At 26.6% G+C, this 16,097-nt stretch overlaps 1 protein-coding gene across 8 annotated transcripts in view; it reads right to left on the reverse strand.

The window, feature by feature from the left end:
• Window positions 1-16,097, reverse strand: part of LOC147816892 (uncharacterized) — a 43,699-nt gene that overhangs the window by 17,514 nt on the left and 10,088 nt on the right. For all 8 annotated transcript variants that reach the window (XM_087152561.1, XM_087152551.1, XM_087152559.1 and 5 more), the window contains 2 exons: window positions 6,482-6,589; window positions 1,616-1,770 (listed from right to left, as the gene is read on the reverse strand). In XM_087152561.1, coding sequence (XP_087008687.1) covers window positions 1,616-1,770; window positions 6,482-6,589 — 263 coding nt within the window. The remainder of the gene's footprint in view (window positions 1-1,615; window positions 1,771-6,481; window positions 6,590-16,097) is intronic.

Raw genomic sequence — 16,097 nt, forward strand, 5'->3', positions numbered from 1 at the left:
TTTATATTACTAATGTTAATTAGTGAATGGCCCCTAAATTTTTTTAATTAAAATTAAAAACCTAGTACAGTATTCCATCAATGAATAATTAAAAAAATTAAATAATTTTAAAATGCAAATACAATGAGTATTGAAGCTAAAAAATTTTTGTCAGAAGCAAATAATTATACTGTCCCTACACTCATAATATCTAACAAATCTATAATAATTAAAAAATTTTATATCAATTGTTTTAAATCAAATCTTTATGAGATGAATTAAAGTATTTTTGAATGACAAATCTGAAAAACATAAGATTTATTTGCTGCTTTAAAAATTCTGAAAGCCCCTTTCTTCATACTTATTTAAAATCTTGCCTCTAAATATTATTAGGTTTTTCCTAAAACAAAATAAGAGCACTGAAAATTTTGAAAGTAATATAATAACACAATAATAAAATGCAATAAGTAAAAAAAAAATATTAGTAAAAGAAAAGTAATAAAGTATAAACAAATGTTTACAAACAATTTGCAATTAGTGGATGGTCCCTCAGATAAAAATTTACGTTTTAGAAACTCAATTAATTCTATCTTTATTAATTAAATGAATAAAAGGGAGATGGAAATTTTGAGGTTTTGAAGCTTTGTGATTCTTGACTGCTCTGAGGATCAACATGAAAACATGTACTTAGTGAATGGTCCCCAAGTTAATTCCAAGATCATGGGTACTATTCTATAAATAGAATAGAGCAAGAAGGCCATTAGCTTGCCATTGACGAAGACTATAGCACTTTAATAACGATGAAATTAACAAGAGAAGTAAAATTTTCTTTTGCTATTAAAATTTGGCAATGTTTAGCTGGTCCCCGAAAATTCGTGGGAAGTCTCGGTTCCAATTCAGAGAGTGAAAAATGAAATCTGAAATTGAGAATATCTTTCAAAATGAAGCAGAGTTGCACATGAGAGTGCAAGAATCCTTCCCACTGAATCCAGAGCAACCCCCCACATGGCAGTAGCTGGGTTGCCGCAAAATTGTGACTTGGCGATACCTAGGGGGAAATATCCCTTTCAGCACAGAGCGGCGCAATTTAAGCCTACTACTTTAATTTGGAGCATGTAGGCGCAGGTTTTCACAATTGGCACGGATCGGCGCAATTGGCGCAGCACTTGCAACACTGTGAGACCTAAATCCATGACTTTCCATGATTTTTTCAAAAAAGTAGCAAAAATCATGACATTTCATGACAAATTTTGTTCAATACTGAAATTCATGACTTTCCATGATTTTTCATGACTTTCCAGGTGCGCGGATACCCTGTATATATATAAATAGCACAATAAGACAAAAAGAAGAATAAAAAAATAAAACTAATAAGTTTTATATACTGCACATACATGTAACTACTAAAATAAGTTAAAAAATATAGAGAAAACATGGAAAATATTAAAGATTATTGAAAATAGAAAAAGAAATATTCCTAAAATAAAATATTTTTAAAAAAATTAAAAAAATATATATTAAAAGGCTGGAAAACAAAAAAAGTGAAAAGATATAATCTCATCATCAACTCGCACAATTATATCCACAAAAAGGGTATATATATATATATATATATATATATTGAGAAATCACTTACAGATTTCCAACAGTCGGATCTTGTCCGACTAGAACATTCATAGAATGGTGTGGAATATTTCAGAGTTCCTTCACACTGTGGGGTCTGGTCGCCAGACTTAGGAGGAGATTCACACACGCTGATGCTGTGTCTCCTTTCTCTACTCCCCACACTTTCTGCAAAATAAATTAAAAAAAACATTTCTACATTATCGATACATTTTCTTTAAAGTTTAATATACATTACCAAATCTTTTCAACATTCTGAACCCAATATATATATATATATATTGGATTAGTTTGTTGAAAATCTGGCTCTGAAGAAGCTGTTGATTATTTTAATTACAGGCTACATTTTAGATTTTCAAATCCAAGCTTTCTGTGACTAATTCCAAGAACTTTCATGACTTAACGAAATTACTATTTTCTCTGACAAAAACACAACAATAAATTTAAAAAAAGCATTATATTAACAATAATTCAAATGTTAGATGTAACCAAAACTGTTATATTCCGCATCTTCATATTTATAGATTTTTAACTTAAAAAATAGAGTAAAGAAAGAGTTGAAGCAATAAAATAAAGGAAAAAAATACAATGGGAAAAAAATACAAAAGCAAATAACTAAATACAGTCAGATATATGCAGTTATTTAAATCTGTTTTATTTCTTATTAAAGGTAAGTGTAATATAAGAAGCCTATACTAGAATTTTAATTTGATAAAATAAAAATAATAATAAATAGATAAAAAATTCTAATATCATGGGAGTTTAAAAGATAATTCGCTCTAGAAATTATGTTCTTTCATTTTTTAAAAGAACACCACAATTTTTAAAGAACAGGATAAAAACATGCTATATTTTAATAAAATATGACTATGAGTGGGATTTTGTTACAAATTCAGATATTCGGAACATTGGAAACTGTGAAATCGGTAAATTCCATTTTAAAAATTAGATTTTTCGGCAATCTAAATCCATGATTTTCCATGATCTTGTTTTAAAACAAAAATAGTTAAAATCATTATATTTCGTGACAAATTTTGTTCAATACCAAAATCCATGATTTTTCATGACTTTCCAGGTGCACAGATACTCTGTAATTATTTGATATTCTAATTTAATCTTCATATGAATGGGATGCTTGAGAAACCATTATCAGGCTACCAATCAATAACTTTAATGAAAGACTGACAATTACTCTTCATAATTCAAATGTTCATTTAATTTTCATACAAATTGGATGATGGAAAAAGGTTTACCTATTTGACTATTACTACGTTCAATGGAAGACTGCCGATTACTTCGATTTTGAAGAGGTAGTGACTTCGGTTCCTCGTGAGGAGTCTGAGGTAGATCATCAATATCCTGAGATAAAACATTAATTCTTACACATTAAAATGTTTAAAAAAAATTTGATATACTTGTACCAGGGTTTGTTGATTTAAATCAAATTATTTTTATTTAAAAATCATCGATTTAAATCAACTTATTTTCATATATATATTGATTTAAAAAGTTTAAAAACAGTGTTTTAAATTATTGATACTTCTTTTATTTCTTTTCTTATAAAAATTTATTTTAAATAAATTGCTGCATTAGTTTCAAAATTTAATATTGCTGCATTAATTAATTTTAGCTAACAAAATTACTTTCTTTCTTGGTATGTGTTAAATTCCAACATATTTGAAATTACATTTTTAAAAATCATTTGATGCTTGAGATTGAAAGTACAGATTAAAGTAATCATTTAAGTATTTTTTTTCACATAATATGTTTACAGTATCTTTGACATTAAAGGAATTTTGTGAAAAATTTTTTTAATGAGTACATAGATTTTTAATTTTTTTTTTTTAAGCTTAACTTATCTATTTTGATACAGGATTAAAAATTTATATTTTAATGTAAAAATATATAGATTAAATATTTATTTATTTTTTGATGAATGACTACATTTATAAACACCATCTGTTACATTTATTTTGTCATTTTAAAAATCAAGAAAAAGAAGGGGGGAAAAAGAAATCACAATTTTAAATTAAAATTATGGTTTGGTAATTGAAACTTTGTTTTAATAGTTTAACTGTTCTTTAAATTCTCTATTTCATCTAGTCTTTAAATTTCAATCATGTATTTGTTTCAAAATGGTTGCTATGCATTCAAAGCTATGTATTATAATGAAAAATTGTTTTAGGTAGTTAAAGCTTCTAAAATATTCTTATAAATTCTAATAATATTCTTATAAGTTTTAATATTAATTTATATTGATTAAACATTTATAAAGTTATTTTAATCATAAATCAAAGTTCTTACAGTGTATTTGAATAAAAATAAAAAAAATCCAATTTAAATTTAAAAAAAATCTGATTTATTTTTTAAAAAGTTTTTTTAAATCAAAAAAATTACGAACCCTGATTGATACACATATAGTTATGTATCTACTTTGCGCAGAACATTAGAATTGAAATTAATTCATTTCATCAACTTCCAAAAGTAAAAAACTTTTTAATTAGTGAATATATCTATAAATCTAGGTCATAATTTTAAAGCTGTGAAGGCAAATAGATTATACCATAAAATAGAAATTTCATGCTAACTACTACATAAGTGCATAACATGTGAAATACTCTACATCTAAGGAACTTAATATATTTTTTGCAATGGCAAATAAAGTACAAAAATGCTTAAAAACTACAGCATTTAATATATATATTACTGTGAATAACTGAAATTGGTGGTTGTTGACTTCCGCCAGTGAATGTTGACAATCACAGTCGCTTTGGTAAATGTCCAAAATATATACTAGGTCTAGTTAAGTGCCACTGCCCGGTATGCATTTGCCCGGTGTACCATTGTATTTTTAAGGACCAGTGCCCTTGCCCAGTATGCATTTAACTGGTACTCTGAACACTGATGTTTCTCCTAATCTATTCTCAGCAGATATTAAAATATCAAATAAATGTTTTAATATCAACGAATAAATGAATATCAACTCGGATATAACAAATATTTCGGACATTCACTGAAGCGACTATGTAATTGCTGACTTTCACTGGTGAAAATTGACATTCTCTTGATTTCGGTCTTTCACGATAATGTATACACTAATAACTATAAATTTAAATTGTTATCGGTTTGTGACCAACACTGGATGGCCTCAATCACATAGGGAAAAAACTATCTAACTGATTTTTTAGACTGATTGTATAATATGGATTAATATGGCCACAATCACTCAGGAAAAAACTCCCTGACTGATTTTATAAAAATTTATCAATTTCTGCAACTGGTAGTATAAATTTCATTATTAATTTTTTAGCAATACCTTATTCTCATCCATAAAATATGTCACAAAACTTTTACATTAAGTACAAGCACATCAAATAAGAGGAGCCCACATTATGTAGGACCACCATGTAAAAGAAACCACAACCATTTTGTAGGTACAAACTTTAACTAATGTTGTTGTCGTTGTAGGCCATTAAGGCAAAAGGTGCGATTGTTCTTGTTTTCCAGTGATGCCATCTGTCGCCAAGAATTAGACTTCAGCCACACCCATACGTCACACCAGCTTATAGGACGAACCCATTCATACATCCATTCATTCATCCACAGATCGTAATTTTAACCTGAACCAGAGAACGGTCAATCCCCAATTCAGTACCCCTAGAGGTATAATTTGTTATGGGAACATGGAGGACTTTGTGACCAGACAGATTTAACATACACCAGTCATCATTTACTACACAGGGAGTCTTCGGCTGGCTAGATTTAAACTCCTGTTCTCACACACGTGAATCCCACGTTCTGCCAATGAGGCTATGCTGGCCAACTTTAACTAATCTCACCCCTAATTGATACCATAAAAAGTTGATAGTGATAGGTCTTACACTTGCTACTAGATTTAAAAAATAACCTTTTTTTATTTCATAATTATTATGAGACCAATTTAAGAAAAATTATTGCAAGACTACTTTAACGGAAATATTGGACATTTGGGTACCTGAAAATCTAATTAATTCATTTTTCTTGACTTTTTTTAAAATTATAATTCCCTGATTTTTCACTGCAATGTGACCACCCTGTAAACACTAAATAAATTAATATAAACATTTTTTATTAGGTTCATTGCATTCTTCAATTCATAATTTTCAATGAATTTATTTTAGATAGTTATGACATATTTTTGAATAACAAATACATTAAAAACATTGGTGATAATATTAGATACTAATTATTTTCTAACTGATTTAAAAATAAAGTTTTTATAAAAAAAGATAATAAGTAAAATTTACAGAATTTTAAATTATAAGTAACACTTGCTTCGCTGATACTTATTTAAATTTACAAGCCATCAATTATCTGAGTACAGATTTATTTTGACAGGGATTCTTACAGTGAATTCTTTAGATTTCATAAAATTTTTTAAAATATACGAATACATACAGAAGTTTTGTTTAAATTAGAACACCAGGATAAAATTGCCAAATCTAGTTATTTTCAGGAAAATAAAGTAGTAACAATTATTTTCAATTCTTAAGAATATGCAAAGATTGCTCAACTTCATTTGAATGAAGTCTGCAATCATAAAATTCACCAACTTTTTTTTAAAAATAAAATCTAGAATAATAATTATAAAGAACACTTGATTTTGTTTTAATACAATATGGAACTTTCAAATCCACTTAACTTTGTTTCCATAAAATCTAGAATTATAAAAAAAAGTTTGTTCCTATAAAATTAGAAATTACAAAATCCAAGTAGTTTTATAAAAATAAAATCTAGAACTACAAAAACTACCTAAATTTACTTTAATGAAATCTAGAAAATGAAGAAGAGAAAAGCTATTTCTTTTAGAAAAAAAAAGCATTGGCTATTAAATAAATACTTGTCTCGTAACTTGAAGAAAAACCTAAACTAATGTCTGCTTTAATAAGTCGTCTTTGTGGTTGTGGCGTATCATCTGTGTCCTCTAGTTTTGTTCGAGAAGTTTCAACTAAAAATAAAATATACAAAAACATACATATTTATAACTGTTTTTCTTGAAGAACATTTTAACCTAATAATATAAGGATTCTAACATAAAAAATAGCCCCGTGGCAGAATTTTTTAGAGCTATCTGGGACATAATGGTCCAGCACTAATATCTGAATGCAAGATACTTTTAATAATAACAAACATATATGTTACTAATTTAAAATAACAAGAACGCTTTGTTTACAATAACAAAAAAAAACTATAGAATTCTTTTAAATTGAACATGTAATAATTTTTTATTCTAATATTATGGGTGGTATTCTCGCATTTTGTTGGGGGGGGGTGTGAACCAAAGCCTCCTAGATAGGGTGTACAAGCCCAAATATTGTTTCTACTCTCTAGTTGTGACATCACTCTCTGGGGGTTAGATTTTAAGTTGACGAAGGACAAGGTCGAAAAGAAAGACAGCGGACAAGTTAGCCATTTAAACTGATTGGAAGCATCCTATTTGAAAAGTGTTTATCATTGAAAAGGAAACCTTTTGAGAAGTAAGTTCACTTTATCTTATTTAAATGTTTCTTCTAATGTATTAATTAGATATTTGGGTTGTTTTAATCATATTTAATGATTAAATTAACATCGTATCGACTAAAATCACTCCCTGTAACAGTGAGGAACTTATCGAAAAAAATTATTTGTTGTTACATACTAGATTTTATTCTAAATAAATTGTTCATTCCTTTTTCAAGTTATTAAAATGCTAACTACGTCTGTTTATTTTGTATAAAAGTTGCTAATAAGATTGAGTGTAATATTGAAGATCAAGCAATAATACTTATGCATATACTTATCCATTTACATATATGCTAAAATAATTTTTAATAAATTTTCTTATTCTTCTAATTTTAGTCTGAAATAATTAGTTTAATTTTTCAGATTTAAATTTTTAGAAGATTGATTTTACATACCTTAAGACTTTAATATGTGTTTTTAAAATTACATAGCATCTTTGTTTTGGTTTGCATCAATATTTACTAAGGTCTGGTACCTATAAATTTAATTATTTACACACGCATATAAAAACAATTGCTCTTTTGTTTTCAGTTTTGAATTTTTAGTACACTTTTTTTCATTTTAAGTTCTTGAAACACAGATTATACTCACATATACAAAATTTTAATTTATGTTTTTAAAATTACACTGTAGTTTTAGTTCTGATTTTCCATTTGTTTTGGTTTACTGTTTTGATTTGAAACATTATACAAACATCAGGTTTTAGTTAATTCTTAAGTATTTTCTATTGAATATTTTATTACCTAACATGTAAAATAAAAAGCAAGTATCTATCAGTGTGTATAAAAGTGTTTTAAACATAACATAAAATAAATTGCTGCTTAATTTTTTTTTAATTAGTCTATTTTAAGTTTTCAAATATTAATAAATTTTCTGATTTTACTAACTTAAAACCTGATTTTATCTACATTTATAATTTTAATGTTTTTCAAATTACATTGCAGCTTTATTTTGATTTGCATATTAGTTTTGGTTTAAAGCATTTTGTAAACATAAATCTTATATTACAGTTTTGTTTTTACCTGACATTTTTTTTATGAACAACATTAAAAAAACAATAAGGTAACTGTTTCTAGTACTTCAAATAATTTAAATACACAATAAAGCAAAACTAGAACTACATATAGTTTTAATTTTGTTTTACTGAGCAAATATTTTTGAAATCTATATACATTTTATGAAGACTAACACATATGATTGTACTATAAATGACAGTGAAAGCAGTAAAATAATTATCTGACATTCAACATAGTGATGAATAAGTATCAATAATATTTACATAAGTACCTCTCAATTGATTTTTATAAATTAAATACATAAAATGTTAAATATTTGAATTTTTAATTTAAATTTTCAGTCTTGAATAATTGTTATAGTTTTTTGTTTAATTCAAATTTTTAAAAATTCTTTAATTTGATTTGGTACATTACGCAAAGATGAAGTCATATTTTATTATTAAGTATCTTTTATTAATTTTTATTATTTGTTACCAGACATGTAATATAGTAGGCAATGCTTGATGCATCAATATTTAATAAGGTCTGGTAGCTATAAATTTAATTATTTACAGGCGCATATAAAAACAATTGCTCTTTTGTTTTCAGTTTTGAATTATTAGTACACTTTTTTTCATTTTAAATTTTTGGACCACAAATTATAGTCACATATACGAAATTTTAATTTATGTTTTTAAAATTATACTGTAGTTTTAGTTCTGATTTTCCATTTGTTTTGGTTTACAGTTTTGATTTGAAACATTATACAAACATCAGGTTTTAGTTAATTCTTAATTATTTTCTGTTGAATATTTTATTACCTAACATGTAAAATAAAAAGCAAGTATCTATCAGTGTGTATAAAAGAGTTTTAAACATAACATATACATAAAATAAATTGCTGCTTAATTTTTTTTAATTAGTCTATTTTAAGTTTTCAAATATTAATAAATTTTTTCATTTTACTAACTTAAAACCTGATTTTATCTACATTTATAATTTTAATGTTTTTCAAATTACATTGCAGCTTTAATTTGATTTGCATATTAGTTTTGGTTTAAAGCATTTTGTAAACATAAATCTTATATTACTGTTTTGTTTTTCTTTCAATTACCTGACATTTTTTTTATGAACAACATTAAAAAAACAATAAGGTAACTGTTTCTAGTACTTCAAATAATTTAAATACACAATAAAGCAAAACTGGAACTACATATAGTTTTAATTTTGTTTTACTGAGCAAATATTTTTGAAATCTATATATATTTTAAGAAGACTAACACATACGATTGTACCATAAATGACAGTGAAAAAAATAATTTTTTAATGAAAAATAATAAAAACTAATTTCAATAGATTGAACATAGCAAATGATGGGCTATGACTTTATGTATTTATCGCAAAATATATATTTTTACTTTTACTTTGCATCTTTAGTTTATTTCGAACCATTATGCGTATGAAGTCATACATCCTTTTTAAACTTAATCAACTTGTAAAATTTATTTCTTCAATTATTTTAAGCCTTACATGCTATCAAGTGATTATCTACTGCACTAATATCCATAGGTTTAATTGTCTATGTAAGAAATTAACTGATATTAAGTCATAATTGTAATTAAATAGCTGTAATTCTGTTATTCTTGTTTTTACAATCAATAAATAAAAAGTCTTTAAATTTTTTTTTTTTTACTTGTGATAAATAAATTTGACTAAAAAAAGATATCGCTGACTATAAAAGCTATTACTGGAACTAGTTTTGTTTATAATTTTGCATGAAATAAGTATGAAAAGCAATAAGATATGTTTAAACCATTTAGTTAAAGAAAGTGACTATTTTGTAATGATATTTTGAATCTGTTTCATGTATTTATTTTTTTATTTCTTACTTTTCAAGCATTAGCTTGACCCATGCGTTATAAATTTGTTAAAGCTATTTCTAAAATTATAATGCACACTTGAGATTGAATTTATAATTTTTAAATGCCTTTTGAATTAAAAGTATATAAAATTGAGTTTTTTTCCAATTTTTTTTTTTTTAAAATTCATATCAAATTAAATATTTATTTTTTTGCAAATAAATGGAACATGCTATATGTATTTCTTTATTTTGCAGATGCCACGATCATGCTGTGTGCCTGGGTGCCGTTCGAATTACAAAGGAGAAGCATATACAAATATCACTAGTTTCCCAAAAGATTTAGAACGAAGGAGGCAATGGGAGAAACTCTGTCATCGAAAAGACTTTCAAGCGACAGATTCTATCTGTTTTAAGCACTTTGAAGAACGCTTTATTGAAAGAGAACATAAAGCAGTACGACCAGATGGTTCGATACTTGTTGTACCTTGAAAGAGCCCAATTTTAACTTCTGATGCATTTCCCTCTATTTTTCCAAATTTACCTTCTTACTTAACTAAGGAATTGCCCCCAAAACGAAAAGCTCCAGAAGAAGGAATTATTGCTTTTGAAAAAAGAAGGGAAGAAGAATTTATGCAATGGTCTGCTGATGACAAAATTAAAGATTATGAAGATTTTGTGCAAAATTTTGAGAAGAAGCTGCCAGACCAGTGGATTGTGATTCATAAAAAAGATAACATTTTCATAGGTAAACAAGATTTATCTGACTCTCCTACGTTTCTTGTGTCAATATTGATATCCAAGGAACTAAGCATTAAAGTTTGGCACAATAATGTCCAAGTTGATCCCTTAAAACTTAAGTGGTTATTGGGAAACAATTGTAAGTGCCTCTTTTGGACAGCATTTGAGTGTTTATTGAGTCACTTAAATGGATATAAAAATCATTTCGATAATACTACTAATTTAGCAAATGCTGTTGTTTTTTTAAAGAAGTTTATTGATGACTCAAGCGATGAAACAACAAATGAAAAGATATCTTTTTTATGCCAGCAGTTAGAACTATCTTCACTAAATGTCCCACGCTATAAACCCGAAATGTTACTATGGGCTTCTAACTTTTATTTCAATTATCCTGCTGCCTATCGTCTTCTGCGAAATTCAGGTAAACTAACTTTGCCGCATCCCTACTATCTGAAGACGCTACTACAGAACATAGGGAATTTGGAAGCTGGAGTTAAAAGTACCCAGATTAAGTACTTGGAGAAGAAGTGTATAGAATTAAAGGAGCATGAAAAAACAGTATGCTTACTGATGGATGGAATTTATGTTAATCAGCAGGTAACATATAAAGGAGGCAAATTAGTGGGCTTATCCATAAATAGTGAAAACACTGAAGCTTTTTAATAAGCTCCATATTTTCAAAAAATAAAGACATTGTAGGCTTATTTCCGATGGCCAGCAGATGATTTAAAGCCCATACTTTTGCATGTTTTAAGAGTATTAAAGGATATAAAGTTTTAGCTGCTATTGGTGACAACAACCGTGTAAATCGAAAAGTTGTGTGGTGGAGCATTGCAATCCTGGACAGAAGCTCTTTTTATTTTTTTGATACAGTTCTTCATATTTTGAAATGCATCCGGAACAACTGGCTTAATCAGCATGATACCAATCAAACTTTTTTTATACCAGCTGACACTGAGTCAAGTGAAGAGAAAGAAAATGTGTATGCAAGTATTTCACACTTAAAAAGTCTATACTACAATGATTCTAATAATTGTATTAAATTAGCTCCAAGTCTAACAAGAAAAGCTCTATTTCCAAATCATCTGGAGAGGCAGAATGTAAACCATGCATTAAGATTGTTGGACGACAAACTAATTGCAGCTTTAGAGGTCTCAAAATCTAAACTTGGACAGGATGTTGAGGGTACTATTCATTTTATTTCTACTATTTCTAAATGGTGGAAGATTGTTAACGTCAAGACACCAGAAAAGGGTAAATTTAAGCGAGATGCTTACTGTGATCCCATATTCAGTACCACAAGTGAAAATTTGTCCTTTTTGTGCAAGTTTTGTGACTGGCTTGAAAAATTGGAATCTCTTCCAGCACCATCGTTTGTTAAGTCGACTTCAAGAAGTGGTAAACTTACAAGGGAAACCTTTTTCGCACTCTTGCATACAACAAAATCGTTAATTTACATCACAAAATACCTTTTTGAAACTGTACAGCCCCACTATATTCTGCTTGGAAAATTCCAAACGGATAAGTTGGAAGCTAGATTTGGGCAGTACAGACTGATGAGTGGTGGTAACTATCAAGTTTCTGTCACTCAAATTTTAGAGTCTGAACGAAAGTTGAAACTCCTTAGTTTATTGACTTTAAAGTCTGCAAAGATGGGAACATTCAACATCAAATCTTTTATGCAATCTCTAAAAGAGAATGAAGATGAGGAAATTCCTCTTCCTGATTTCTTTTTAGATGTTGTTTTATCCTCTGAGATGATTGATAACAAAAAAGTACTATTGTACATTGGAGGATATATATTGCACGGGTGGTTTCAAAATCTTGCAGTGAATGCAAAGAAAAACTCTCCATCGACAAGCATTCAGAATTAGTCATCGAAGCTCCTGATGATATCAAGCAGTATTTGTGTGGGCTTGATCGAGGAGGCTTAATATGGCCTAGCGATTTCATGATGATGCTGTGTGTAACGACTTATAAAATCTTTCAAACATGCATCAATGATCCCTATGAAGAAGAGTTTTTAAAATTTCAGAATCAAAGGTATTTACTCTGTGAATTGGTAAAGGAAAAACTGCAGGATGAAGGCATAGAATTTTCTGGTTCTTGTACTTGTAAAAAATTAAATAGTAATATAATATATGCTTGTATAAAAGTTATGTCCAATATTCTTTTAAATAATTATTCAAAATTAAGGAATGATAAGTTACAAACTAAAAAAGCAAATGCTAGAAAATTAGCTACACTTCACAAATAGTTTATATCATTTATAAATTTTTTCTCTGTTCCTTATTTTGAAACTTAACTGCTGTTTGTCCCTGCAGTACCAAAATTTAATACTTAAATGCTGTTTTAGTAAATGTTTTAAAAAGTGTAAAAAAAAAAGTAAGCCAGCACTTTTATTGATGTAACTCATATAAGTTTTGTTTAATATGTATGTTGTTTATATAGTTTCCTAAATTTTTTCATCTGATGAGTTTTTCCTTTGCCATGAATTTTAAAATTTATTAATTCTACAGTTTATCAGCATTATTGTGAAAAAAAATTTATTTCCAACTTAAGATCCTTATATCACTTGAATTTTAAGAAATGTATCTCATAATTTATTTTTTGAGTAGGAAAAGATAATGTTTTATAAAAAAATATACTTATAAGAATTTGCATGGTGCGTAGCATTTTAAAAAGTGCTTTTTTTATTTTCGTTATTTAAAAGTGCTTTTATCATTGGATGTTTTTAAAAGTTTATTTTATCATGATCATGTAAAGTTTTTAAAAACTATTTTACATTTTGTTAATGTATATAGTGCGTAAAAATTTTTTTTGAGTGCTTAAAATTACTTAAAATGTGCTTATTTTTTTGTTGAGAGATTTGGCTTTGCACTCTGGAATGTATTATTTTTTTAATTAATTAATTTTATCTTTTAAATAATTCTTTCAGAGAAAAATTTCCCACAATATAGTTTCCTGTACAATGAAATTTAATTTAAAAAATCTGCTTTTTTAGTCTAATGGGGAAATTTTGAAATGGGAGCTTTTATTTCTTAATTTGTAGAATTTTATTTTCATATTTTATTTAGATCATAGTTTATAATTTGTATATATTTTTCATAAATTTGCTTATCTGCGTGTGTATATAAATATAAAATTTGAAAAGAATAAAATAGAAAAGTACTCAAGAGACATACAGCATGTGTCATACAGAATTAAGAAAATAGCCATGAAATATTTATTTCCTTCTTGCGAAATTGGCTTATTATGCTTTAAGGGCTGCATCATAAGAATATTAAATAATGAAGTGCAAAATGTTTGAAATTCACAGTGCCAAAATTTAATACTTAAATGCTGTTTTAGTCAATGTTTTAAAAATTGTAAAAAAAAGTAAGCCAGCACTTTTATTGATGTAACTCGTAAAAGTTTTGTTTAATATGTATGTTGTTTAGATAGTTTCCTAAATTTGTTCATCTGATCAGTTTTTCCTTTGCCATGAATTTTAAAATTTGTTAATTTTACAGTTTTTCAACATTATTGTACAAAAAAAAATGTCTAACTTAAGATCCTTATATGACTTGAATTTGAAGAAATATTTATCTCATAATTTACTTTTTAAGTAGGAAAAGATAATGTTTTGTAAAAAAATATACTAATAAGAGATTGTATTATTTTTTAATTAATTGAAATTTATTTTTTAAATAATTCTTTCAGGGAAAAATTGCCCACAATATAATTTCCTGTACAATGAAATTTAATTTCAAAAATCTGGTTTTTTAGTCTAATCAGGAAATTTTGAAATGGGAGTTTTTATTTTTTTAATTTGTAGAATTTTATTTTCATTTATTGGATCATAGTTTATAATCTGTATGTATTTTTCATAAATTTGCTTATATTTATCTGTGTGTGTAATATAAATATAAAATTTGAAAAGAATAAAATAGATAAGTACTCAAAAGACAAACAGCATGTGTCTGTGAATTAAGAAAATAGTCTTGAAATATTTACTTCCTTCTTGTGAAATTGGTACTTAGTGTAAAAAGTAAAACTGTAATTTTTATGTTTGTCAGTTTTGTTTAGAATCTTATGGTTTATTTATGAGTATTGTATTTTTTAATATAGTAAAAAAGTATCTTTTTTTTTACAGTTTATCAGCATTTTTGTAAATAAAAGTTTTTTCAATCTTTAGTATCTTTGTATGGATTGAATGTTAAGAAATATTTGCTTTATGTGGTTTATTTTTTCAGCAGGAAAAGATTACATTATATATTATTAAAAGGATGTATTATTTTTTAATTTAAATTTATTCTTTAAATAATCATGATGTGGATAAAGAGTAAAGTAATGTAATTTTCTGTTTAAAAATTGATTCATAAAATAATGTAATCTTTTGTTGCATTATTTAAATTTTTTTTTTAATTCTGTAAGGTAGATTATAAAGAATATAAAATTTTTAATCAACAGATTTAAATTATGAATGGATGACAGTAAAATTAAATATTCGATTGCTTTATTTTCCTAAAAACGATTAATATGTTTTAAGGACTGCATCATAAGAATATTAATAATGAAGTACAAAATGTTTGAAATTTATTTTTCATGAAAAAGATTCATGCAATTTAGAAACAAAAATAGTTATCACTAAATTGTAAATTTAATCAAAATTTCTATAAAACTTTTGGATAATATTAGAAATTTTTTCAAAATATAAATGTTATTCAGATATATACTTTTTCACTTTTTCCTGATCTAACATTTCCCTGTCGTTAAATATTACATTTTAAAAATTAGCAAAAACCTTTTGAACTTCGTTTTTTTTCGAAATTATTCATAAAGATTGTAAAAAGAATTTTTTTCAAAAGTTTAAAATGTACATTTTTTAATTTACAGTCTAAATAATTAAAGAAAATTTGCCATTGAAACTAAAGCAAAACAAAATTATAAAATTTTCTTATTTTACCTTAATATAATAAAATACATACTTAAATATCTAAGTTTTTTTCAAGTAAACATTTTACTTCAGTTAAGTTAGTTACCTTAATTTAAACTATCACTTTAAATTCAGGTCTTTAAAAAAAAACTTCTGACATACAAGGGAGACCCAAAATTATTAATATGAACGAAAGAAAAAGCAAGACGTTCTTTTCTACCATGTTACCCCCTGTGCGTGACGTCACGATTCCTACTTGAAGACTTGTTCACCCTATCTAGGAGGCTTTGGGTGAATGCACCCCGGTATTCTCGCATTTTGTTGGGGGGGGGTGAACGCACCCACCTAAGTTATTTCCTTTTTTGCATTTTGTAAATAATTATCACAATAAAAAAAATTTAAAACCATGAAATCCGCAGTGGTAATTGTCCAAAAAACGATA

This window comes from Parasteatoda tepidariorum, chromosome 1 (genome assembly GCF_982258835.1).
Source record: "Parasteatoda tepidariorum strain Cologne lab strain chromosome 1, Ptep-v5.0, whole genome shotgun sequence".
In the NCBI taxonomy this organism is placed as follows: domain Eukaryota; kingdom Metazoa; phylum Arthropoda; class Arachnida; order Araneae; family Theridiidae; genus Parasteatoda; species Parasteatoda tepidariorum.